Source organism: Ambystoma mexicanum, chromosome 10 (assembly GCF_040938575.1).
Source record: "Ambystoma mexicanum isolate Mex_15411 chromosome 10, UKY_AmexF1_1, whole genome shotgun sequence".
NCBI lineage: Eukaryota > Metazoa > Chordata > Amphibia > Caudata > Ambystomatidae > Ambystoma > Ambystoma mexicanum.
The window spans coordinates 332,653,229-332,678,826 of record NC_090932.1 but is presented as its reverse complement, the minus strand read 5'-3'; the positions used below and the strand labels follow the sequence as shown (position 1 = coordinate 332,678,826).

The 25,598-nt window shown below is 46.0% G+C and overlaps 1 protein-coding gene across 3 annotated transcripts in view; it reads right to left on the bottom strand.

The window, feature by feature from the left end:
- NSD3 (nuclear receptor binding SET domain protein 3) overlaps positions 1–25,598 on the bottom strand; it is a 2,619,674-nt gene that overhangs the window by 1,301,764 nt on the left and 1,292,312 nt on the right. For all 3 annotated transcript variants that reach the window (XM_069617934.1, XM_069617935.1, XM_069617936.1), the window contains exon 13: positions 303–500. In XM_069617934.1, the coding sequence (XP_069474035.1) occupies positions 303–500 (198 nt within the window). The remainder of the gene's footprint in view (positions 1–302; positions 501–25,598) is intronic.

Genomic DNA, 25,598 nt, shown 5'->3' with positions numbered 1-25,598 from the left:
GTGGTTAAAAGCTTTTTTTACTAAAAAGCTGGTGCAAGTCCTAAATCCTGGCTAGACAGAATATTTACAAGCTTATTAATGTGGCAGGGCTCCCTTGCAGGGGCATGTGGCTTACTAATAATAAAGAACTGAATCTTCTTTCAATAATGTAGCTAATTTACCAGTCTTAGACACTGGAAACCCATTCAGTGGTAACCAGTGCAGCAAAAAGGACTACTTAAATGTACACCTGCTAGCATATTTATGCTATTCCAACATGCATGTAAACTGATCAATCCTTCATCACATAAAAATGGCCTTACCTTTGCTTGCCTTCTGCATATCCTTCTCTAAAGAGCAAGCCAAGCAAGAATGCTGGGGGCAACGGAAACCCCTTGCTTCCAGGACAGTTGTGGGAAACTTGCGAACACAGGACTCGTGATAGTATCTGCCACAGGAATTTACAGAGCAATGCTTAACTTCTGAATCTGCGACATGGCAGGCGAAGCAAGCATGCTGACCTTAAAGTAATGAAAAAAGAACTGTATTTAGATTCAAATAATCGTGGGTACTTCAAGAGCTGAATATAAATGAACACTTATGGCAATAGGCTAAAATACATCGTCTTTCGTATGTAAAAGTCTTGATTGTTCATCGCAAAAGAGAATTCTTTGGGGGTCTGGATAGAAAGCTTTGGCTCTCTCCCAGAATAATTTCAGGGATATCCTAGCAAAAGAAAGGTGTAAATTAGCTGCTGCGTGATAAAGAAAGAATCTCCTCAACCCACTGCATCAATAATTGGCTTTGTCCAACCATTATCTTTGCCTTCCTCTTGTCGACTTCTCCACTTCAGGAAAAAAAGGAAAAAGTCCCCCAAATCTGTAGGAGGATGCCACAACTGCAGGTTCCAACATATTATTTATTTTATTTATTTTCAAGTTTGTTTATTGGCATTTATCAAAACATAATGACATCTGGCGAGTTGACAGTGCCATTTTATGCAATACTTTTGACGTTATACATTGAGCTGTAAAAGCTGAGCCAAAAAGAAAGAAAGAAGAGAGAAAAAATAAAAAAGGTTAGGAATAAGAAAATGAAAAAGGGAGAACATTCCCAACAATAACATAACATAACCGTCTCCTTGTTTAGGCTCCGTTGCCCATTTACGGGACCCCCAACAGGGCGTGGTGCAGGGGAAGGGGCAGGGGGTTTAGAGTGCGGCAGTTTCCTTGGGTATTGAGGGGCCTCCCTTGTGGGTTTCCGAAATCCTGCTGTATTACATAGTCCAGATTATGTTTGCTCATGGGGGTTTATCGTCTGCGGGGTAGATTATAATTCTGGTTATCTCCTTCCATGCTTCTAGGGTGGCGCTTGCCTCGTCAGTGGATCTGGCAACACTGTCTTCCCATGCCCTCGTTTCTGCATTAATCCATCGCACAAGTTCCTTGAGCCAGGCGGTGTGTCTGGGTCCCGCTGGCTTTTTCCAGGACATGGCAATATGTCTCTTTGCCATCATGCACATTAAATCCATTAGTTTCACCCGATGCTTGAGTTTAGTCGGTCTGGGGTAGGTTCCCAAGAGGCATTCTCCAGGGGTCCAACTGTGGCTGCTCGCCTTCTCATAGGTTCCCACATATTATTTATAAATATTTTAAACAAATGGCTAAGCTTTTTCGTGGACCCAGACATATGGATCGGGATGAATAGTTAAAATAATACATTTAAAATAATATTTGCTATCATGAAGGCACACACAGGTCTTTAGGCATTTTATTTGTTTCTGCACCAATTTGTGTTTTAAACGGACTCAGGGCAAGTAATAAAAAAACGTTTACAATCCTTCAGGGCACTAAAATGTAGATAATACATGTTAATAAATAAGTATTTCTTTTCTTCCATCTTTATTTATACGTTTTCATTCATACCAGTGGCAAAATAGAAATAACTATAAGACAAGTGAAATGAAGTAGCAAGGCTAGGGCGAACCCTTAACATCAATCTTTGTCAATTTTCATCATTACAACCTCACAGAATTCACAGTAGTACCATACATTTAATGCATGAATACAGTATTGAGGTGCGTCAAGTACAGAGCAGCAGCATTTATTTAGGCGATCGCTTACTTCAGTCATGGAGGATCTCCCTCACGACCTCAGTGGCCAGTAACCACCCTCAAGCTGGCCCATATGTCTTTTGATCTACTGTATGAAGGATTCCATGTCGTATTGCCGACATGAATTCCCTCAAAGTAACTGAGTTTGTGGTAATTCAGCATACAAAAAATTTTTTAGGGGGTGGGTGGGCTCCCCCAAACCCACCTTATCCCTACACTAATCACCCTTCCCCAAGCCCCTCCCCACCACTTTTACCCCCTTACCCCTCCGCCCCCACCATTTTTTTCAATGCGTTTCCGCCGGAATTCCTGTCAGCAAAAAGATGGCATACAGGATGAAGGCAAAAAGCAGTTGTGGACTGTGAATGACAGTAAAGTAAATCCATCATCTAGGTTTCTACTGTCAGAATAGATTTTCCACCCTAGTGTATTGCCACACAATGCCTGGCCACAATTTTCAAATTGTTCAGAGATCCAGTGTCTTCAATGGATTTATCCGTAAACAATCATAATCAGAGCTTTGGTAAAATTTCAACTCCTGTTGAATGAAATTTGACATTTTGCCCCTGGATGCTTACTACCTTGCCCTTGGATATGGAGTGCCTGACCGAAAAGAGCCAAAGGTTAACAGACATTCTAATGGTGACCAGGCCCAAGCACACCACCCAAAGTGAACAGGGATCACGCACTGAGAACTGCCACGCGTAGGGCCCTGTAAATAGAGAAACAAGACCGATCACTTGGGGTCATGTTTCTCAAGATGATCACATAATGTCTAAAATCCTTATTCTGTGCGGACACCATGGAGCATGTAATCACTATGGAGATATACCAGCATATCCACCCAGATAAGCTTGAATGAAGCCCAGCAAGACAAAATTCCACACCTTCTGAAGCCAATCCTGGTTAGTTGGCGCCTGCCTTTGTATCCAGTTTTTCACCACTGCCAACCAGCCAGCTATGAGAAGAGCCATAAAGCTGCATTTGTCCGTTAGAATAAGTTTTCAATTTCGGATTGCACAAACCGCACAGCCATGTCCCCATCCCTATTGCACCGATTTCTGGAAATATCTTGCCCATATGTGCCTGCACCTCCTCCCAGAAGGGCCTTTTAATCAGGCAATCCCACCAGATATGTTTCCAATCCCCCATGATTGTACAACCCCTCCAGCAGAGGGAGGAGACTGTGTGGTACATAGTATGGACTCGATCGGGGGTGTAGTGCCACTGGAACATTATTTTATACCACATTTCCCTCGTCTGGATAGAGCGAGTGAGTTTGGGGATAACCCTCCAAAGGTGTTCCCAATGTTCCCTAGATGCAGTATCACTGAGTGTGATGTCGTACTTTTTAATATAGTTCCACTATATAGTTTTAATATAGTTATACTGTCATTTAACAATGTATACAAATTCTAAATTAATTTTCTCGAACCCAAATAGGTCCTGATATACACTTCAAACTGTTTTGTAGACGTAGCTTTAATCGCCGGATTAAAAATCCAGTGTCTTAGTTGACTATAGCGGAATCGGTCTTCCTTCCTCGCCCCCAAGTCGTTTTTACAATCCTCAAATGTTCTGAAATTTTGCCCCTGGAACATGTCACGTATTTTCAGGTATCCTGCTTCCTTTCAGGTACTAAAAAATCTGGCTTCCATTCCCAGGGTGTACTCCAGATTATAATATGCCAGGCGGAAAGGGGACGGAGAGGAGGACACTGCCACCTCTGAAAGCAGAATCCCACATATGGACTGTCAGTCCCACTATTAGACTTATTTTTACATTAGGGAGTCTAAAGGACCAGCCTAGCCACAGAAGACCTGATAGCGGTGTGACAGCGAGGTCCCTATCCTGCCATACCCATATCTTGGGGCCCTCGCTCACAAATCATTCCTTTATGACCCGCAGCTGTGTCGCTACATAATATCTAAAAACAATGAGGAAGTCCAGCCCTCCCAGGTATCTCGGGCCGTCGGGTTGATCATCGCAATTTTGGGGGGTGTTTTGCCAGATGTATGTTGATGTAAGTTTCATAAGGGAGCTAAAACAAGGACTTGGGTATATGAAGTGGGAGCGCCTGAAAGTAATACAGTATTCTGGATAAGAGCACAATTTTTACCACTGTCATCCTTCCCAGCCAGGATATCCCAAGGGGGTTCCATTTTAGCAAATCAGTTTTCACCTAGGGGAGTAGGTGTGGATAATTCACCCCACACAGTTGTTCGGGAGATTTCGTCAAGACTTCCCCCAAGTATTTGATACCCTTCGCAGCCAATGATAGCTGAGTTGGGAGCCGCAGCTGTTCCAAAATGGCAGGGCTAACCGATATGTTTAACGTTTCTGATTTAAACCTATTTATTTTTAGCCCTGAAACCACCCATAATTCCTCTAGCTCCGCCATCAGTAAGGGCAATGATATTTCTGAGTCCGCTAGCGCAATCAGCATATCTGCCAACGCCATCGATTTAGGTTCTTCGCCGGCTTAACCAATGCCTTTAACCTGCTCAGAAATTCAGAGCCAAGCCAGCAGGGGTTCTAAGTAGATTGCATACATCATAGGAGGCAAGGGGCATCCCTGCTTTGTGCCTTTGTTTAAAGCAATGCTGCTAGATGGGGCCAGTTTATTGCCAGTCAAAGCTGTTAGCCAGAATCCTGTGCAGTTCCCTTAGGGAGCACTACACCAGATTAGGACTACAGGTGAGAGCAACAAATCCCTTTTGGTATAAGTCTGTACCACAACGATTTAGTTGGTAGCTGTGGCTGAGCAGCCAGACATCTCAAGAGGGAGATGAGCAGTATTCAGGGTTTACACAAAAGGCCCGCTAGACTATGGAACAAGGAAACACTGACCAAAGCTTTGTATTTAAAAAGTAGATATATATTTATTTTATACAGTTCTAATAGAACACATGCATCACAGTCATCAAGCAAATTAAGTTAAGAAAAATATACACACTCCCAAGTTGAATTGTAGACCAAGTGAACCAGAGTGAAAACTGAACAAAACAGCACAGTGACAACTACACACAAGAGATCCTCTAACAATTCCTCACAAGGGAGGGAAAGCACAAGTTATATATGAACAACTTCTTACACACCCTAGCGACACTTCCCATCAGTTTGTGAACCAGTTTAATCAAGGCAGTGCATCAGTATAAGCAATACTTAAATGAAACATGAGCAAAATGGCATTTCACAAGGTCTAGAAAGGGGAAGAAATTGGTAGTTTTAAGGGTGAACCTGGTCATACTGGGAAAGTGAGACTGGTTGAACACTGGGAAGCGTTTGGGCCTTGTGCTCGACATGGACTGGAATATAGTGGGTAAAATGTACTGGGTATCTGCTTAGCATTGACATAAAGCGTAATAGATTCAGAAATAGGAGCAACAGAGCGGAAGCAATCCACCCCAAGATATAAATAGTTAAGTGGCCATTAGGGCAGCTTCACCCTACTGGGCCCTGAGCATAGGTTTGTGCTAGTCGGGGCTAGATGTGGGGGTGCCTGAGATCCAGGAATGGCGCTGGGCAACAGTTGGGGAGGGTGTTGTTGAGGAAGGGATGGGAGGAGGGAGGGGAGGGAGGTGGGGAGTTGGGGGTTTATATAGTTATGGGGGGGTTTGAGTTCAAATATGAGCCTACATGGAAGAGCTAGAGGGTTGTATCTGTTTTGTGTGAGCGAGTGGGATCGGCTGGAGGTAAGGGAGGTGATTACTAATGAGCTATGGGAAATCTTAAGATAGTAACGTGGAATGTCAGGGGACTAAACAGTTATTTTAAGAGGAATAAGGTCATGCTGTATTTGAAAAGACAAAAAAGGTAGATATTGCACTGCTACAGGAGACGCATCTGACACCGGAAAAGATGGAGTTGTTGGGAAAAAAATGGAAGGGGGCTGTGGTCGGTTCTTTGTACTCTGCCTATGCTAGAGGAGTACTGGTTTGGGTGGCGCTGTATGTCCCGTTCCAGCTAACACAGGAAGTGGTGGAAACTGATGGGAGAATGGTTATAGTGAGAGGGCTGGTGGAAAATAAAGAGGTATGTATCATAAACACGTATGCCCCCAATCAAAACACGGCGGCATACTTCAAGACTCTGTGCGCCAACCTTAGTATGTGTGTGGGTGGTGCGGTGATCTGGGGAGGGGATTTCAATTGTGTACTGAACCCTAAGGTAGACAGATCTGACGACAAGATTGATAGGCCCACCCCAGCGGCTAAAGCATTGCAGACGCTGCTAGATGATTTCGGCTTGGTAGACGCGTGGAGAACGAAACATCCTAATGAGAAGCAATATTCGCACTACTCAGCCCCACAGCAGCTGCACACGAGACTTGATTATGTCTTCGCCACACCAGAATTAGTGATAGAAATTACTCAAATAGAATATAAGGCGAGGGTCCTATCAGATCACTCGCCCCTGGTCCTAGGGTGGCAATATTGCCGCCCGAGGGCGCGGATTCCGACTTGTCTTAAAGACCCAGTTTTTAGAGAGGATATGAGAGATGAGATTACTAACTATTTCGAGATGAACACTGGTAGTGTTGACTCGGCAGGTATACTATGGGAAGCCTTTAAGGTTGTGATGCGGGGGTTGCCATAGCTAAATAAAAGGGCCTGCAGGGTGGGGTCCTGGCTGACCTACAAAGAGCAGAAGATGAACTAGAAAGAGCATTAGGAAGTGATAGGATGGATACGGAGCTAGAGCTCAAATTGCAGCAGCGGTGTGCGGAACAATGGGAAAGGCTCTGCAACCTCAATTACAAAAATGATGTAGAGAGACAGCATGCGAGTGGGGATAAAACGGGACGCCTCTTAGCGTGGCTATATAAGAGTGAAACCCCTAGGTCCCCGATAAGGACAATAACCAGAGAAGATGGTGAGATAGTAGATACCCAAGAAGGAGTCAACAAGGAGTTTGCAGATTACAGAGTTTGCAGAGTTTGCATGAAGCTATACGAGGACAAGGAGGGGGGGGCAGCTGAGAGGAGATAGTTGAAACACTAGAAGATATAGGATTGCCCAAGATAAGCGAAGAGGAAAGGGAAGAGCTTGAGGCACCCATTACCTTGGAGGAGTTGGAGGAGGTTGTGAGACAGTTGCCTACCAGTAAAACCCCAGGAGCGGATGGGTTCCCTAGTGAATTCTATAAAGTATATAAAGAGGAAGTGCTCCCCCCAATGCTAAAAATGCTTAATGAAGCATTTGAGGTGGGACGGTTGCCGGAGTCGCTTAGAGAAGCGATCATAATACCGCTCCCCAAACCTAACAAACCAGGGCATAGCTGTGGCTCCTACAGGCCTTTGTCGATGCTGAACCAGGACAGTAAGATATTGACGGCTGTCCTGGCAAATAGACTGGGGAAGGTAATTGGCAAACTAATACACCCAGACCAAACAGGCTATGTCCCGAATAGGAATATAACACACAACCACAGGCGGCTTCATCGGTTGGTCGAGTGGGGAGGTAAAAATGAAGGCGAAATGGCTATTGTGTCTTTAGACGCGGTAAAAGCTTTTGACTCAGTCAGGTGGCCGTGGTTGTTGGCGGCCCTGCGAGGGTACGGAGTGCGGCCAGGTTACATCAGGTGGGCGAAGATGCTATACAGTGAGCCGCTAGCCAGAGTTCGAACAGGAGCAGTGATATCTGAGAGATGGCAATTTAGCAGAGGCACCGGGCAGGGGTGCCCCTGGTCCCCGAAGTTGTACATTTGATCTCTGGAGCCCCTGGCAATATACCATAGGGAACAATATGAGACGATAGGTATTGAGGTAGAAGGGGAGGGACACCTAATATCCCTATATGCGGACGATTTGTTATTATATTTGAAATACCCGGAAGAAAATCTCCAATATATTCTGTAAGTAATGGAGAGGTATGCGGGGCTGTTTGGCATAGCGGTGAATCCCCAAAAATCTAGCATATTCCCGGTAGGCAGCTATAAGGGAACCCCTGTAGAAAGATTGCCAGTGTTGCAAATACCATGGGCGGTTAGTTTTTTCCGTTACCTTGGAATAGACGTGTATCGCCCGGCAGAAGAGGAACATAAGCACAACACCGAGATAGCCATTGAGAAAATCCGAAAATGCATGAGGTTTTGGGAGAAGTTGCCCCGAGCAATGATGGGACAGGGGGCAATGCTTAAGATGGTGGTCCTACCAAGGCTTCTACATTACTTTAGTAATATTCCATATATGATACCTAAGAAGTTTTTTGCTAAATTGAACAGTTTGTGTAGGGACTTCCTGTGGCATGGCACACGGAATAGAGTGGCGCTATGGAAGTTGCAGAACCTCTATGAAAAAGGGGATAACAAACTGCCTAATTTTGAGGTTTATTATGTAGCGAGTCAATCACAATATGTGGCCAAATGGCTCTCTGATGAAGCAACCCCTGAACTTAGGTTGTTTGGGCAGGACTGTGCCCCGTTTTACTTAAGGGAAATTACTTGGTTGCCTGAATCAGAAATGAAGGAGCGCCCTGGGATGATGATGATGATGATGCTTGGGTGGAAAATGTGGCGTCGAGCATGCCGGATGATGGAAGACCCATTCCCGTGCTCCCCGCAGGTTCCGCTGGTTGCTTTAGCAGGGGGAGATAGGCAACTGAGGTCGATTATTAGGACCTACTGGGAATCGGTTGGGCTGGTAACGTTAGGGGATATTTGGCAAGAGGGGACCATCAGAGATTTTGAAGGACTTGGGGAGGACGTGGGATTGCATAGGGGCCAATATGCTACGTATTATAGGTTGGTGCAAAATATTCGGAAAACATGGCCTGAAACAGTGTTGATAGAGGAACCAGATGCTAGTATGGGGACAATATATGACATATCGGAGGGGAGGCATGAGATTTCTAGATTGTATGAGATGATGATGACTAAGGTTGGGAAAGAACTGATACATCTGAGATTGGACTGGGAAGCAGAGGTGGGAGCCCAGATGGAGGGTGGGGTATGGGAACGTGCCCTGGGATACCACAAGAAAGTGTCAAGAAATGCCAGACTAAAACAAATACAGCTATATATATATATAACACAGAGCATATATGGCTCCTCTGAGGATATCTCAATTCTGAAATGCTGAACGACAGGCATGCCGTAAGTGCGATAAGGAAAATGCGGACATGACACATATGTTTTGGTCATGCCCAGTAATTGAGTGTTTCTGGGGAGAAGTGGCGCAAATACTAGCAGAGAAGGGGGTCACGCTTGTCATAGACACTGCTTGGGCCTGCCTGCTGGGAGGGTTCCCCAGATCACAGAAGCTTAAACATGCTGGGAAACTGAAAGACTTGGCATATGTGCTTGCAAAGCGGAGGATTGCCATGGGATGGAAAAAGTGTCACAAGCCACGGGTGGAGGGAGTTACAGAAATGGGCGGAGGGTGAAACGGAGGTATGGCAAGAGGCGAGTAGCATGAGTGGGGAAGAAGAAGTGGGCACCATGATGGCTTGGAAATTACTAATAGCAGAACTGTTCGGAACAATATTGGAACCAGCGGAATTCGAGGAAAGCGAGACCCTGTCACATGTAGCAGACACTCAATGTGAAGAACACTTAGGCTCGTAACGGGGGGTGTGGTTGAGGGAGCAGTGGTTAGACACTAAATGATGTGTAATGTAACGGTTGTAATTTGCACTGCGTCTTTGGTTTGAATAAAACTAATAAAACCCTTTAAAAAAAAAAAAAAAAGAACAAACTATCATTTTTACACAAATCCCTGTGTTACTGTTCTGGCTGTGGTGACAGACGTGAACATAAAACCCGCTACCCCATATCATTTTTATTTTGGGTAGTGTGGTTTTTCACCATTTCGTGTTGGAAAGGTCTTTCTTCTTGTTTGCTTTTTCGCGCCAAACCAGGTTTGGTTTCCTTGTTCTCCGTCCTTTGGCTGGCTTCTGTGAAGAAGCCGTCCTTTGGCGTTTGCGCGTCTAAGTGGGCTGAATGTGAGGGATGGGTTTAGTAACCCCCTGCACAGGGTCTCCTTGGAGACCCAAGTCGCACTTTGTGTCCAATGGCCGAGGTGGTTGTCCGGGCTGGACAACCTCCCTGCTGTGTGATTGACAGCCAGGCTGTGTCAATGGGGGATTTTGGCATAAAAGGCAAAACAGACTATTGGGCTGGAAGTCAGAGTCACCAAGTGAGAAGACGACGGCTGCTGCAACTCCTGGCGAAACCCTGCTGCAGTCCCGAGCTATCTACCCTTCAACGACAGAGAAGATCCAGTCCGGAGTCTTCTTCTCTTGAGCCTAGTGGGATCAACCAGCTCACCTTCTACAGCCAGAGAATCCTCTTCTGGGTCGAAATCACTGCACTCAGCTGTAGTGGTCCGGATAGCCATCAGAAGAGCCCTCTCCTGTTTTTAAGCAGCGCAGCTTTTATTCATCGTTGCTTTGCTGCTGGCCTCATCCCTGGGTAGTGCAGATCGCTCCAGACGTCCTTGTCCCCACAACTGAAGCTTCAGGAACCGTGAGTCTGCAGGAACTACCAGGAACAACTGCCGTGGCACCAGCTTTCGTCATTCGAATAAGGTACTGTGTCCATTTGGTTGTTCTCTCCGTCCGACCTTGAGGAATTGGGGTGAACCCTTTTCCTTTCCTAAGGCTTGTCCTTTCTTCCTTCCGTCTTATAACTTTTGTCTCCCTTTGACAATATCCAAGTACTTCTGGCAACGTCAATCTTGAACTGTTCTCACTGTGTGATCCTTGACAACAGAGCCTTGCTCCATTTTACACTGGCATAGGCCTATTGACTTTTATCTGCCTATTTGAACACGTCCTCTGATTCTATTGCCCTGACAAAAGTATTGCCTATGATTTTTATCCACCATTCCCTTGATTTAATTCTATGTGCTAAGTGTGTTTGACTACGGTTACATTTCTTTCCTCGGGTACGCTTTTCTTTCGTAAGCCCGAACTGTCATTACTGTCAAAAAGTGATTGCGTATTAACCCACGGTAACGTCTTTGTTTCAGAACACTGGTCTGTCAAATCCTAATGTACTTACCTTGAATTGACCTGAACAAGAGGAATTGGTTGTGTGTAGTATATTTAGAGTGTGGTTTTATTTAATAAGTGAAGTGTTTTGTGAACAGATGGTTTGAAAATAAATCTACTAAATATTTTTTAACCAGAAACCTTGAGGTCAGTGTTTGCTTGAGTCACAGTAATTGTAGTCCTTTGTGTAATCCCCATCACTACTCATTTGCTCTTGAGATAAGTCTGGCTGCTCAGCCATCGCTACCACAGTACTGCGTAGTACAGGCTTGTACCAAAGGTGAAATTGTACTACCACTTGTAGTCCTAATCTTATGAAGTGTCCCTAAGGGTACTGCATATGATTCTGCCTAACACATGCTATGATTTCTGTCACAGTAAACAGCTCCATTCTGCTGTGCAGGCTTGCACACAATCTAGGCATTTTTATTTACATGCTGGATGCTGCCATTTCTGACAACAGGACTTCAGCCATTTGATACTTTTTGCAAAGGTAGTCTCATGTCTTTCTCTTCCGTGAGGCAATGAACAGTTTTAGGCATCTCCAAGTTTTGACACCTAAATTCGCTCCTTTTCGCTTTGAAATTGCGAGGCCTTATTTCAATGTTAATTCACAACAGGCCTTTCATTTTGGGGAACCCTCCTACTGACCCCGACTTTACCTATGGCATTCAGGGCTATTTCAACCCACAAGTGGCAGTTCCCCACTTTGAATCTCAAGTACTTCCTGGGTTTTCTGTGGATGGGCACATGGAAGTATGCATCTTAGAGATCCAGGAAGACCAGCCAATCTTGTAGGTATATGACCTGATGAATCCGGGCTAGAGAGTGACCATTTTGAACTTGTCCTTGCACAAGTACAAGTTCAAAAGCTTCAAATCCAGGGTGGGATGCAGACCCCTATCATTCGGCACCAGAAAATAGGTTAAAGACCAGCCCTAGATTTGTGACGAACAGGGTACCGGGTCTATGGCCCTTTTGCCAGAAGTCTACTGATCTCCTTTAGCAGGAGGGTTTCCTGAGGCAAGATTCGGATGTACAGTGGATTGTCTGGAGGACGATGAGTAAAAGGTAGACAGTGTCCCTGGTAAATAACCTGTAAAGCCCAGGCATCAGAAGTGGTATCAATTTCTTGCTGAATTGGGATATCCTGCCTCCCAGAGGGGAGACACATGGCAGAAGTCTCATTCATAAGGGCTTTGCATCTGGCAAAGCAGAGGCCACAGTGAAGGCTGAGAGGACTTCCTTTGGGTGCACCTCTTTCCCAAACCCTTTTGGGGCAGCAATGCACCTGCTTTCCTGAGAGAGCTGGACCTCGTTCTGCATGGACGTAAAAAGGGAAGGGGTGAAAACCCCTGCCATCGGGGTTGTTGCTGTTTGACAACCAGTCCCAGAGACTTTGAAGTAATCTTAGAAGCCTGAAATGTCTAAAGAGATACATCAGCCTTTGCACCAAATAGCTTGTTGATGTCAAATAGCGTGTCAAGATGTTTCTCTTGGACATCCAGAGCAAAACCTGATGTTTTCAGCAAGCAGTTTCTCCTTAGCAAGTGCTGGTAGCCATCATTCTGACCACACAAGTCTGCTGTGTCCAGGACCGATTGCAGGATCTGGTGGGAAGTTTCTTTGCAATCTTTCATCAGGGCCTCAAATCAGTGGTCGAAGTGTACGAAAATAAGTAGTGGAACTATGTTCCTTGCTGGCCTGCACCTACTCCCCACAACCCCCATCCCTACGAACAATACAAACACCCAAACACATGGACCTGCTGTTCAAGGGAACGTTCAGTGCTGTGCACAGAAATTGGAAGTTTCAGCTTCTTCCTAGACTTTTATTTTAAAACGAAAGCATTCAGGAACTTTTTCTTTTCAAAATAAAAGTATAGGAACAGTAAAACTTAATTTTAAAAAGTATAGGAGCACCGCTCCCTCTCACTTCGAACACTGCCTCAAACTCATCCCTCACGTCACCTGCAGGGATGTTTTCTGCCACTTCTGAGATGACAGAAAAAAGCCCATAAGAAAATTTGGCAAAGGCGCAGGCGGCATTGATGCATCTCAAACCAAGGCTTGCTGAGACTAAAACCTTCCTTCACCAGGAATCCAGGCTCTGGCACTCCCTGTACAGGGGCAAAGACGGGTAACATGTAGTCGGTAGGTTAGCCGTGGGAGCCTGTCCAACTAAACTTCCTGGGGATGCGCAGGCAGAAATGAACAACGGGCCCAAGTGTCCTGACTTTTGCTTTTTGGCCAGATCCCGGTCTAAAGTCAGAACTGAGGCCGGTTTGCACCATGCCTCAAGGAAAGGTGAAATCTACTGTTTGTTGAACGGCAGTAGGGTCTCTTTCTCTGGGCCCTCTTCCAGAATGTCAGTCTGCTCATACAGCACATTGGGCCATATGGGGGCCAACAACCCTAAGGTATCCACCAACTTGATAATCAGATGCTGAGAAGCTGCCCGAGGATTACCCAGGGAAGGAGCAGAGAGCAGGTCTAGTTCTGGTGAGGTGTCTAGGCCACATGCACCCGGCAATTCAGCAGCAAGACCCACCAAGTCCCCTGCCTCGCCATAAAATTCCTCCGGGACCTCCCTAACTTTCGTAGCGTGTAGGGGTTCCAACCTAAAAGTAATGGGGTCCCTTTCATCATCTACCAAGCATGACATGATTGCTTCGCTAGAGGGCGATGCATACTCCCAGGAAATTCCTACATCACAGATGTTGCGCCAGTGGCAGCATGGAAGAAATGTCGATTTAAGATGACTGATGTCCGAAGACTGAGAGGTGCATCCTCGGGATAGGTTCTGTGAGAAACCTGAGGAGTTTCTCCCAGATTATCCCCGGGGATTCTTTGATCAGGTGGCCAGGGGATGGATATCGTTCTTGGATCCCAAACCTGGGGGCGGACGAGCGAGGGAGGATCACATGGGCAGGTGGTCCTTGGGGACTATGGGAGACACGTCCTCGGGCGAGAGATTGTATCCCTCCCGTTCGGATACACCCCTATCCGACATTCCCTCAGTTATTATGGGATATTGCAAACAGCGTCCCATCATACCCCAGTACAATTCTGTAAAGAAAAGGCAAAAACAATCAGGGAAAACAAAGATCATCCCTAAAATACAACATGAGTTTTACCCCTCTTTCCTCAAAACCCACTTTTCAACAACCCTACATTTAAACCTCTTTTCCTGACAAAAATCTGCATTTTCATCCTTTTGTTGTAGAACACCACCACTCCCATAATCCCATTCCCCTATTGAAATACACAAGGACTGGAACGAGAAAGAGGCAGATGGGTGTCATGAGGATTACCCATAAGAATTAGGCAGTGGATTCCTTTGGGCAGTCTCCATGTTGTCCCGATAATGAGGTCAGGCAGAGTCAGGCAGGGAGGGACAGCTACTCACACCTGACTCCAATCACCTCTAGCTGGGAGTATAAAAGCAACAGCCAGAAACAGCATTTTGAGCGAGCTCGGGATGCTGAAAGTTGTCGAGATGGCAGAGGAAGATCGGATGAGTTGCAGAGACCCTGGGAGACCTAGAGGACGAGGAAACCAAACTGGACCTGCTGCAGTGAGGGAAAAGACCTGTACCTCCAGGAGGAAAATCCAGGGGCAGTTGGGGTCTCCTGGCAGTGTTACACCAGTGCTCCTCCCCTGAGCCAAGCAGGCAAGCCCAGGTCTCTGAGGGGCATGCAATGAGGCCCTGACCTCAGTATAGTATACATCCCCATTAAAAATGCTGCAGCTCCCAAAGCCATGGACTTCCGTTTTGGAGTGCTTTGAAGTAGGAGCAAAATACACTAAATGCATTCTGGGATTTTTAGTCCAAAACTGGTTCTTTGTGAAAACTGAAGGGTCCGCACCCAGAAGAGGAGACCCTAATATCAAGAAGGTCTGAGCCTGGAATAGGGGGACCAGTGGTCAGCACCCGGCAGAGGGAGACCCTGAAAGACAGAGGACCCAGAAAGCCAAAGTGCATAATAAGAAGCCTTGAGAGACCAGATAGAGAGTGGTCCAGCACCACGTGGGCACTCATTCAAAGGACTCTGGCTGGTGCCCTTTGTTGAAACTACAAGTACCATGAGGCCTTAGGGGAGGCCGGCGTGAAGTGTCAAAGAGGTCATACGAGGGTCAAGCAATACCCCTTGTACAGTCAAAAGTCTTCAAGACGTTGAGGAAGAAAAGTGAATTGTGTTACTGGGGCAAATGTGAACCCGAAAGAGAAATGCCTACGAATCAGAGTGACCAGTAAAGCACCCGAGAACATTGTCTTAATAGAACTTTGTTACACCTGACTGGGGGCTTTAAGGAAAGCCTGACTGGGGGCTGAGATGCGGACTTGGGTAAGAAAAGAACTTAAGGGGACAAGAGTGACTTTCTTGTGAAGTGTGGCAAGTGTGAACCCAGCTTTGGGATGCCTGCGAATTAGGGTGACCAGTAATACACCTATGAACATTGTGTTGACAAGCGTGAACCCGACTGAGGGATGTTCACAATGAGTTGTTGATCTGAGCTCGAATGAGGGAGGCCAACTGAGAGAAGGAACTTTTGTTTTGTTGGTTATGATGCACCAGGCCCTTGGAAGCAAGAGACTTTGCATTAAAAAAAAAGACATGGGCACAGAAGGCCATGATATTGAGAAAAGGAATTATAAGCTTGTGCAGGAGAAGCCCCGGAGTGTGCTCCAGAGTCCCGTCTTGTCCCGTGGTTAAAACATGGAGAAGGGAGACCCCCCCGGCCAGAACATCCTGACCTATCATTTTGTGAACACTTCTTTCTTTTCTTGTGAACATTATCCCACACTATTTTGTATATCATAGCGATAAGGCTTGGCAATAGTTTTTATTTAGTATAGACCCTTTTTGTTTGACTAGACTCCACTTGGACTGCAATTTTATCATTAGTTGATGGTCGAAGCTTGCTCGCATTTTAGATTTAGCGTTTATCTCACCCATTTTACAGTTTAATAAACACCCTTAAACTGTGATCACTTGTGTCTGTCCAAGAGCCTACCATCGCATGATTTGTCTGTGCCTCTGCCGGCACGTCCAAGGGTTGTGGACAAGGTCGAAGCTGTCTGCACCAAGGCCAAAGCAGGCTGCATCTGGACTGAAGCCTCCGGGCCTTGGCAAAGATGTCAAGCAGCTTAACCCTGAAGGACACACATTCCTCTGGAGTAGGGAAGTGGGTGGGAAAGGTACCTGAGGTGCCTAGTCTTCAGGATAGTCCTTGGAGTGATGGCTCCACCTTTGACGAGGAAGAATTATGATGCCCTAAAGAGCTGCCAGGTTGAGACATCTTGCAGTGCTTTTTCTTTTTGTCCTTGTGGACCCGGGATCGTTCTTGGTGCAAGGATCAGGGCCAGGTGATCATAAACGGTTGCACTTGTCACTTTTTCTTCTTGTGGAGCAAGGTGAACAGTTGTACCTCCCGTTCACGAAGCACCTTGGGGTGCATTGACTTGTGGGATGTATTGACCCACTCAACAGTATTTCCCCACATCACCAAGATACATTTGCACAGAAACAGCCAAATGGCTGCGCTGGCTCCTGTGAGCGACATGGCTCAAAACTGCGTTTTGCAACAACAAACATGGCTGCACTGTTCTGCCAAGCACTCATCGGGCAGGATGGAACCAGGGGGCACATTGAAAGAGACTGCCAGTGGGTTCTGACAAACAAAAGGAAGAAAGTGGAAAAAGCAGCGTTGCTTTGCTGCAAAAGCCAAAATCTTCATTGAAAAGGAACCCCTTTTCTCCTTTAAAAAATTCGGCTTGGATGCTAATTCCCTCTGTTCCTTAAAGCCACTGTGATTAATAAGCCCTACCAAGACCTGTGTATCTCACTGTGCCTCAGCAAAACCAGGCATGATTCTGAATTGACAAGCCATGTCAAAAGAAAAAAAAAACAACCATGAACTTTACTTTTACTTACACAGGAAACGCGTTCATTTTCTTTGCAAAAGTATCCAAAACTCAGCTGTTCAGGGAGAGACTCTAACTAGCTGAGCCATGCCTGTTTCAATGTATCTGTGCTTCAGAACAACTCTAGCATTCAAGAGAATACCTATAGCTGCAGGACAGTGTGTGAATCTGCTGGAGATGAAAAGTTGAATTTAAGAAGGAAGGCCAGCTGCACCACTGTACAAAAATGGGCCTTTGCAAACCAAAGAAAAACAAATGCCCGTGTGTTGGAACAGTACACTGGTGAATGAAAGTCTGCCAGTCTTTAGCAATATGAAGGGGTTTGTTGCTGGTGAGACTCTATAACATGGGTATTTTATGCAACAGGCTTGCTTTAATTCTGGATCTAAGATCAGAAAATAAAGGTTAAAACTATGGTGGCTGGAGTTGCAAATTCAAAAACAGATTTTCTGCTTGGAGGGGTGGCACCAAAAGGAGGGCTCTCTCTCAGTAGATACTAACAACCCCCTGATAATTATGGGGTTGAACAGACTTTCGTCTCTGCTGAGACTCTGACAATGAAGCTCCCAGGGAAGGAAGTCTGAAGTGTGAAGGGGCAATAAAACTTCAATCAAGGGAGAAAACCCCACCATGCTCTGAAGGAAATGACAGTTGGCAGCAGTTGAAGGAAAGAAAAAAAAAGATCCCAGGGACAAAGAACTGCATTTGTTCCCAGAGACTATTTTAGGAATAAACTTGAAATACTGTTTATCTCTGCAGCAAGACTTGGAAAAATTGTGAAGAATTTCCCAGTTTAAATTTGACTTGGTAGAATTCACTGACACCTTGGGGACAGAAAGGGCAAAGTATTGAGGATAAATAGAAAAGTATCAATGTTGCAAACATACATTTTTGTACATACACCCCTTGGGATAATTCAAACCTGTGTATAAAGTTACGGAATTTTAGGCCGAATCTTTCATGCTCAAAATTACCAAAATGTATCAGAAGGGCGAAACAAGGTCTCTCAGACTAGAGGATTGGACTGATATGTGCTGCACAAAATATGTAACCTGTGTATATAATTTTCTAAGAGATTGCAATTGTATAAATGTATGTTTGTGGCAAAATCGGATTTTAAGTAAAGTAATTGTGGGAGTTTTGGACATTGTAAAACTCCCCTCATAAATCTGTCATCATTCTCTTGGAAATGCAACCAGTTGAAAGCGAGGCGGAGACTAGCACCCCTGTCCAATCCAAGTAGTTTAGAGGCGTACGTAGTTAACCCTGCCTAGCCTATACTTTCATGATGTCATTAGGCATTATAAATAAGAGTCCCTGACAAGACTCTACACACACTCTTCCCGATTTCCTGCGCTGCGTTCTGTTCCAGTCATCTTCCAGATCCAGACTCCAACTACAAAGCCAAAGCACTGCAGATCCTACTTCAGGGCCTACTGTAAAACCCAAGCAGTGCTGATCCCATTCCCAGCAAGGCCTCAAATCTGAAAACCCACTAATCTCCCATTCACAAGGGGAAAGCTGTGGTGCCTTTAGCATCCTGATACCACTAACTTACCTGCTGCTGAAATCCTGCTACCCTGATGACCTGTAGTATCCTGTGACCAGAATTGCCCGTCAGTCCTTGCCAGCCAGTGACCAGAACCGCACAGCTGTTTGCCAGGTGCCCTGCCGTGTAGTGACCAGACCCGGTTGACTGTCCAAAAACCCAAAACTAAAAAGTGGATTGTGAGTATTTCATCACCCCATAGAAATCCATAGTATACCTTGTCTTGCCATGTCCTTATCCCACTCTCTAAGTCATCCTATCCTGATAACTTGTCCAACTGTCAGAATTCTCTGCGCCTTTTGTCATTAATCTCCAAGCATCAGCGCTACCTTTCTCTTCATTTCTATTTTGCATAGAGCATATGTCATTAGTGATATTTTTATTAAATAAAGTAATTTTCCTTAAAGAAAAGGGGTACACTGCGTGAAGGGTTACAACTACAGCGTAACTTGGAGAATTCACGGGTGTGGCGTTCCTCTTTTCTTAGCTATTAAATCTAGTTTAAAGTAAAACTGTTATTCTCTCAAACTGATTTCCTTTCCAATTTCACCCTTCATTTTACTCAAAGAGCGCCTCCTATCTTGCCTAACTCTTTCAATTTACCAGCTAGAGACTGACTCACTTCCATTCTGTACCTGTGATATCTACCCATCCCCCAATATAAAAACACTCCAAATCAGTGCATTTCACCCTTTTTTATTAAAAACCGTTTGGGTAATTTTAGGCGGGAATTGCAGAAGTGTAAATTTAAAACGTGTTATTTGACTGCAATAGGTTTTAAAATTTCCTCTCATTTCTGAACTGTATGCTTTCGGTAATCCATTCTTTGTGATTGTTCATATCTTTGCATTGTTGCTTTAGTAAGGAATTGTATTTGCTTCAAGGTTTTTCACACACATTCTCAGTTATTCTCTCAGATTTGGATTCTGTTTCGTATTTCTTATTCCCGAGTACCTGCTGCTTCTTTGTATCCACTCAGAATTGATTTGTGAGTTGAGGGAACATTGCAGGGGGAATTTCCCTCAACTAACTGCATCAATCCTCTTGCTTCACTCCGGGACTGTCCCACCTCTCACTCCATCTCATCTGGACTCACACTAATCTAGCTGCGCCCAGTTGCTGCCTTGTGTTTTCTCATTTTCCTGCTGTAATTGAATCTAGCTTCGCATTGTGGTTGCTTGGTGTCTTCATTAGCTGGTGCGCTACCCTCCCTTGTGCCCCCACCTCCTTCCTCTGAGTACATTAGTGCTAAGTGTCCCACCCTCCACTACCGCCAACTATGTCACTATCTATCTCTTCATTCCTCTCCAACTGCTTCACTATCTCCTATCCTTCTACAATCACAAAATCTGTCCGGAAGAAACTTAAGAAGGACATACTGGGCTCCAACCCAGGCCTTCCTATTGAAGACACCTATGTCACAACTTCCGCCAGAGAGACTCTCACTAACATTCTCTTCTTCGTTAACGTCTTTTTCTCTCCTATCGCCTCTTCTTCCATTAATGTGGCACTCGCTGGGAGGTTCTGCTTGACCTCTTTTGCGGTGTCCGGTTAAAGATGCGATTACAAAAGGTTTGAATGCAATAGGTTCGGCTCAATAGGACCGAAAACAAAATGTTCGATTTTTTTAAAATTATATATATTTTTTGGGGTTTCCGTGTAGGTAAAAAAGTGTTTTTTACCACAAAAACAGGGTTTGGGGGAGGGGAACCCCCCCAAAAATATATATATATATTAAAAAAATATATGCATATTAAAAAAATTCAAACCTTTTGTTTTCGGTCCTTTTATTTTCGACCCTATTGTATTTCGAACCTTTAACCTATAACCCCTCTTCGCCATTGCCAGAGTCATCATCAATGTGCATCTCAAAGAAACCATCATGGTTCAGGGTCCTCAACCCAACCACCTTCTCTACGATAGGATCTTCCCTCGCCTCTCCAACCTCAACTCTCCCTTCTGGCCAAGCTCCCCTGCCTTCTGTGCCTTCCTCCTCCTCTGTACAGGTGCCCCTGCCTTGCCGTACTGTCCCGGTTCCCTTGTCGGCCTTGGATCCTTCACCATCTTCCACACTCCCCCTGGCCCTCATAGCATCCTTGTGGGTTGGGGGCGTGACCACTGTCCCCTGTGCCCCCCGAGGAAGACCTTCAAAGATGGCGAACTGCTCCACAATGCCACTCTCAACACTCGCTCCTCTGTCAAACACTCGTCTGACATCTGCCACCTCCTCGAACTCATGGATCTTGATGTGCTCGCCATCACAGAGAACTGTTTCAAGGATAGCTCTGTCACTAGCTTTGACACACTCCTCCCTGAAGGCAACAAAATCCACTCTGCGCCCATGCCCAAGAAGACAGGTGGGGGAGTGGCGCTCATCTTCCCAGAATGAATACTTGTGTCCATCATCCCTACTCAGGCCTACTCCTCCCTCGAGTGCCTAGTTTGCAGATTTTCACTCGTCCCTAGATCTTCTCTCATTATGGCCACCTTCTATCGGCCACAAGGTCAGCCCACTCTCTTCCTCTCGGAATGGGCTGACATGGCCTCCTTCACACTCTCTTCCTCCTCTCAACTTCTCCTGATGGGTGATCTGGACTCTGCCGACTCCTCGGGTCCTTTCAGCAACCTCTGCGACTCCCTCTCTATCCTACCCTCTGGCTCCACGCACACTGCAGGCCACACCGTTGGATGCTCTCATCTCCGACATCCCTCTCAATACCTCACTCTCTTGGACTGACCACTCTCTACTCTCAACACACCTGAAGCTCTCCTCTCCTCTTGCAGGAATACACCCGGCACAGCCACTCGGCTTCAAAGTCACCAGAGCCATGAAAAAAGTGACAGTAGCTGCCTACTCTCCTCCACCCATTCCTTCGGCTGACTCTCACCCTGACACAGTCATCGGTAACCTCAATCTCTCTATCTTTGACACTCTGGCCTCTGTCATAAGGGTCCGGCTGAACCCTTCCAAAAAGTGCAACTCTTGGTACGACTCTGACTTAGCTGCGCTTAAACGCAAGTGTAGGGCAGCTGAGTGGAAATGGAACGCGTCTGGCGAACCATATGACAAACTGGCTTGCCTCCTTCTTCAAAGGCATAATCGACTCTGCATCCGCTCCAAGAAAAGTGTCTTTATTGAAGCCTACATTTCCGCAGCATCAAACAACATGGACACACTTTTCAAAGTCTGCAAGAAACTGGCCAATCCTGCAGCAGCCTCTTCTTCCGTCACACCCACCCAGGACCTTTGCTCAGCCCTTGCTGCACACTTCACCACAAAAACCCCAAGACATCCTTTCCACACCAGAGCATACACCAACACCGGTGCCTCGCTTGCCCCCCCCCCACCCTTCTCCACTTACGCTCTCTTCTCTCTCACCCATCACACCAGATGAGGTCTCCAGACAAGTCCGATCTATGAAGACTTCATCCAAACAGGTGGACACCTGCCCGTCTAAAACCATTAAAGACAATATTGACTCCCTGGCCCCAGCCTTGGCTGATCTTTACAATCCCTCCTTTTCCACTGGATTTTTCCCATCTGCCCTTAAGAACTCCCTTGTGCATCCTCTGCTCCAAAAATCCCCTGCAAACCTCTCCATTCCGGCAAACTACAGCTCAATCTCCATCACTCCTTTCCTGGGCAAACTCCTGGAGAAGCTGGCTATCTTTCAGCTGACCCACCACACTGAATCTATTGGTTGCTTCCATGACCATCAAGAGCATCCAGAGGCGCAGAAACTGTTCTTCTGAAAACCCGTGAAGACCTGCTTTCAAATGTTGACACCAACAATCCCTCTATCCTCAATCTCCTCGACCTCTCCTCTGCGTTTTGACACGGTTAACCGCAAAAACCTGATCGCACGTCTCTGTGACCCTAGAAATCACAGGTCAGGCTCTGGCGTGGTCAACTTCCTTTCTCGCCGACCGCCCATCCCAGGTGGAACTCTGAGCCTTTCTCTCGACTATAGCTCTCTCAACCTGTGGCGTCCCCCAGGGATCTAACCTATTACCCTGGTTCTTCAACGTCTATATATGGCTGCCCTGGCACGTGTGATCGCCACTTTCACCTCTAACTTCCAGTGTTACACTGATGAAATGCAACTATCTTCCAGGCTACCCTCAGTCGCCTCCTCCTCGCTCATATCGGACTGTCTGTAATTCAATCATGGTGTGCTGCAAATGACCTCTGCCTCAATGCCAGTAAGACTGAGATTGTTTGCATTGGGACCCCTGCTCCCGCTTTCCCACTTTCACTGGCCGGCCTCCATTGGCCCTGTGCTCGCACCCACCTGCAAAACAAGAAACCTTGGGGTCATTTTTGACTCCACTCTTCTTCTCGGACATCTCTAAAAAGTCTATTAGCTTCACCTCCTCAGAGGTACTCTACATGTTCTCACTTTCCCCCAGCAACTCACTATCTCCAGAGCCCTGGTTCTCTCTAGGCTGGACTATTGCAACAACCTCTTTCTCAGCCTCCCTGCTTCTGCCCTGCACCCTCTGCAATTCATCCAGAACAGAACAAGACTTATCCTTGGCCTCAAGCCCAGTTACTGCATCTCTCCGGCGCTGAAACCCCTCCACTGGCTCCATGTGGCTGCAAGGATCAAGTTCAAGATCCTCTGCATTGTTCACAAGGCTTTCTGGGTCCTGGGACCTACCTACCTGCAACACTACCTACCTACATACATACTGTCTCTTACAAGCCCTCCGCTCATCTACCTCCAACCTTCTGCAAGTGAGCGGTTTCTCCAAGCAGAGATTTGGAGGGAAATCTTTATCCTCAGCAGGTGCCTCCTTCTGGAACAGCCTCCCTGCCGCCCTCCGTCTTGAGCCTGATCTTTTTAAGTTCCGGAAACTCCTCAAGACCTTCCTCTTCTCTTCATTCTCTCCCACTCTACCCTGCTAACCTAGTTTTCGGCTCTTTCCCTCTCTCCCTCCTTTCCTTAAAGCTTGCTGAATGGCCGCCTGGTACACTGCCTAGGTTTCCTGTCTGCTCATCCGATTTTAGGATTCTGACTTTTTATTAAGGGCTGGGGGGCGGGGGCGAAGGGTTGTTCTCCATAGTCAGGGAAGCTGTACATCCCATAGCCACTGGCTGCTCCACACACTGGTTATTCTGAGGATCCTGCTCAACCCTAGCCCGTAATATTGCGTCAATCACTTTGGCGAACCCTCCTTAACACATAATTGTTCTGTCACCATGTTTGAGCACAACAGGAAAAGGGCATAAATTTCTACTTCCAACGTCACCATTGAAGCTTCAGCAGGGGTAGGTGAATTATGTGACTCGTAGGGAGGGGTATATTCACAGCCATTGAGTCCTCCTCCGAGTCGCTGTCACTTTCGAGAGAATCAGTAGTGGTTAGCAGTTTTTCCAAGTCAGTGGTGCAGGAAATTTTTGATGGCAGGATATTATCATGTATAGAGTCCGACGTACGCCATGAAATTCCTGTGTATATCATGGCAAAGCTTTAAAAGTGAGCCATTATTGTCAATCAAATAATTAAGGTCTATAGCGCTCTCCTCCCGATTTTCAATATGATTGTCTGGTGCCAAGGCTCCTTGCACTGCTGAATTAGCGCAGATGCATTTTCGAAGTAAGTCTTTATTTTTGGTTGGGAATGGTCCCACTAAGGGCATTGCTTAACAAGTCATCTTTTACTGCTAGGAGCAGGGCGAGAGGTACACTTATTAATGTGAGGGCTCCCTGGGCGTTTTCCTCATAGTTTGTGGCATCACTCCGTAGTGTGGCTCTCCGAGGAACTTTTGAATTCATTAATCTTTTGGGTGGTATTGCCCGTGGTTGTGTTGGGAACTTTCTGCAGGTTAACGAGCAGTTACTTCTAGCGTGATGTGAATATCAAAGTAGAAGGTGTGGGAGGGGAGGGGAGGGGGCAAATGGAGGCAGGCCCCTAGCAGCAAGCTCTAACCTCCCCAGTCCACACAATCACTCCCCTCCTTCCACTCCAATGATCAGCATATAATCCCAACCATTTTATGACTCACCACTACCACAAAGACTTTTTCAGGCATATTGTTTCAAGCCACCCAAAGTCCTAGGGCCACAGCCCCAAAGCGCCAGACACCATACACTCTGGATCTACACTCCAGAGCACAGGAACATAGTAACACACTCCTAAGACACTCTGACGGTCTGCAGCGGAAGGGGAGTTTTTATGTTTTAGCTACTCCCTGGTGAAACAAACAGTGAATCCAGACTGTTTTGCCCATGTTTGCAACCAGTAAAACCAGGCTGTTTCACAGATAGTCACAGCTGATGAAAGCAACCAGTAAAACCTGACTGTTTCGCAGAAATTAACTTACGCTGCCACCACAAGTGCTGCCCAGCTCTGCCGCTACAACACTAATATACCACTAGCAATCCTCCTTTGGGGTATCGCATGCTTTTCCATAAACTCTGAATATGCCCTTTGGTTTTTATAAATTGTTTCCAAGAGGTTATTAGAACTTTTGCTACACTTAGGAGTTGTCGTCTCATTTTTATTGATACTTTACTCCTTACGTTGTATAGTACACCGTTTTCCCTTCCATTGGGGCAGCAGGAGTTTCAGGCATTACACAAGATAAAGTCTTTTCAGTTTAAGATATGGTATTAAATACAGACTCCCCTTCCCCCCCGCTTCACAATCAGGAAATACCAAGCGCAGAATTAGGCAAGAAATGCTCTTACCAACTAAGGGCGCTTCTTAAGCCTTCCCAATAAAAAAACAAGGAGCACTACAGAAATATTTAAGTAGAACACTCCTTAGAATAAAAGGAACTTGATTCCATTTCCAATAATTTTCTGAGCCAAGGTTGATTTAGTGGTGCGGGCAGTGAGGCACCCACAGGGGCAGCAACACTGCAGGTCCCCTCGTGGTTGAGGGTGGAGAGGTCCACCACAACTCTCAGGCCAGCCTGGTTCTTCTTTTGTATGACAAAAATCCTGAAGTAGAAGCCCAAAACTCGCTGGGAGGCTGGGACTTCTTCCACTGCCTGGCTCTTGACAAGCGACCAAATTTCTGCCACAGAG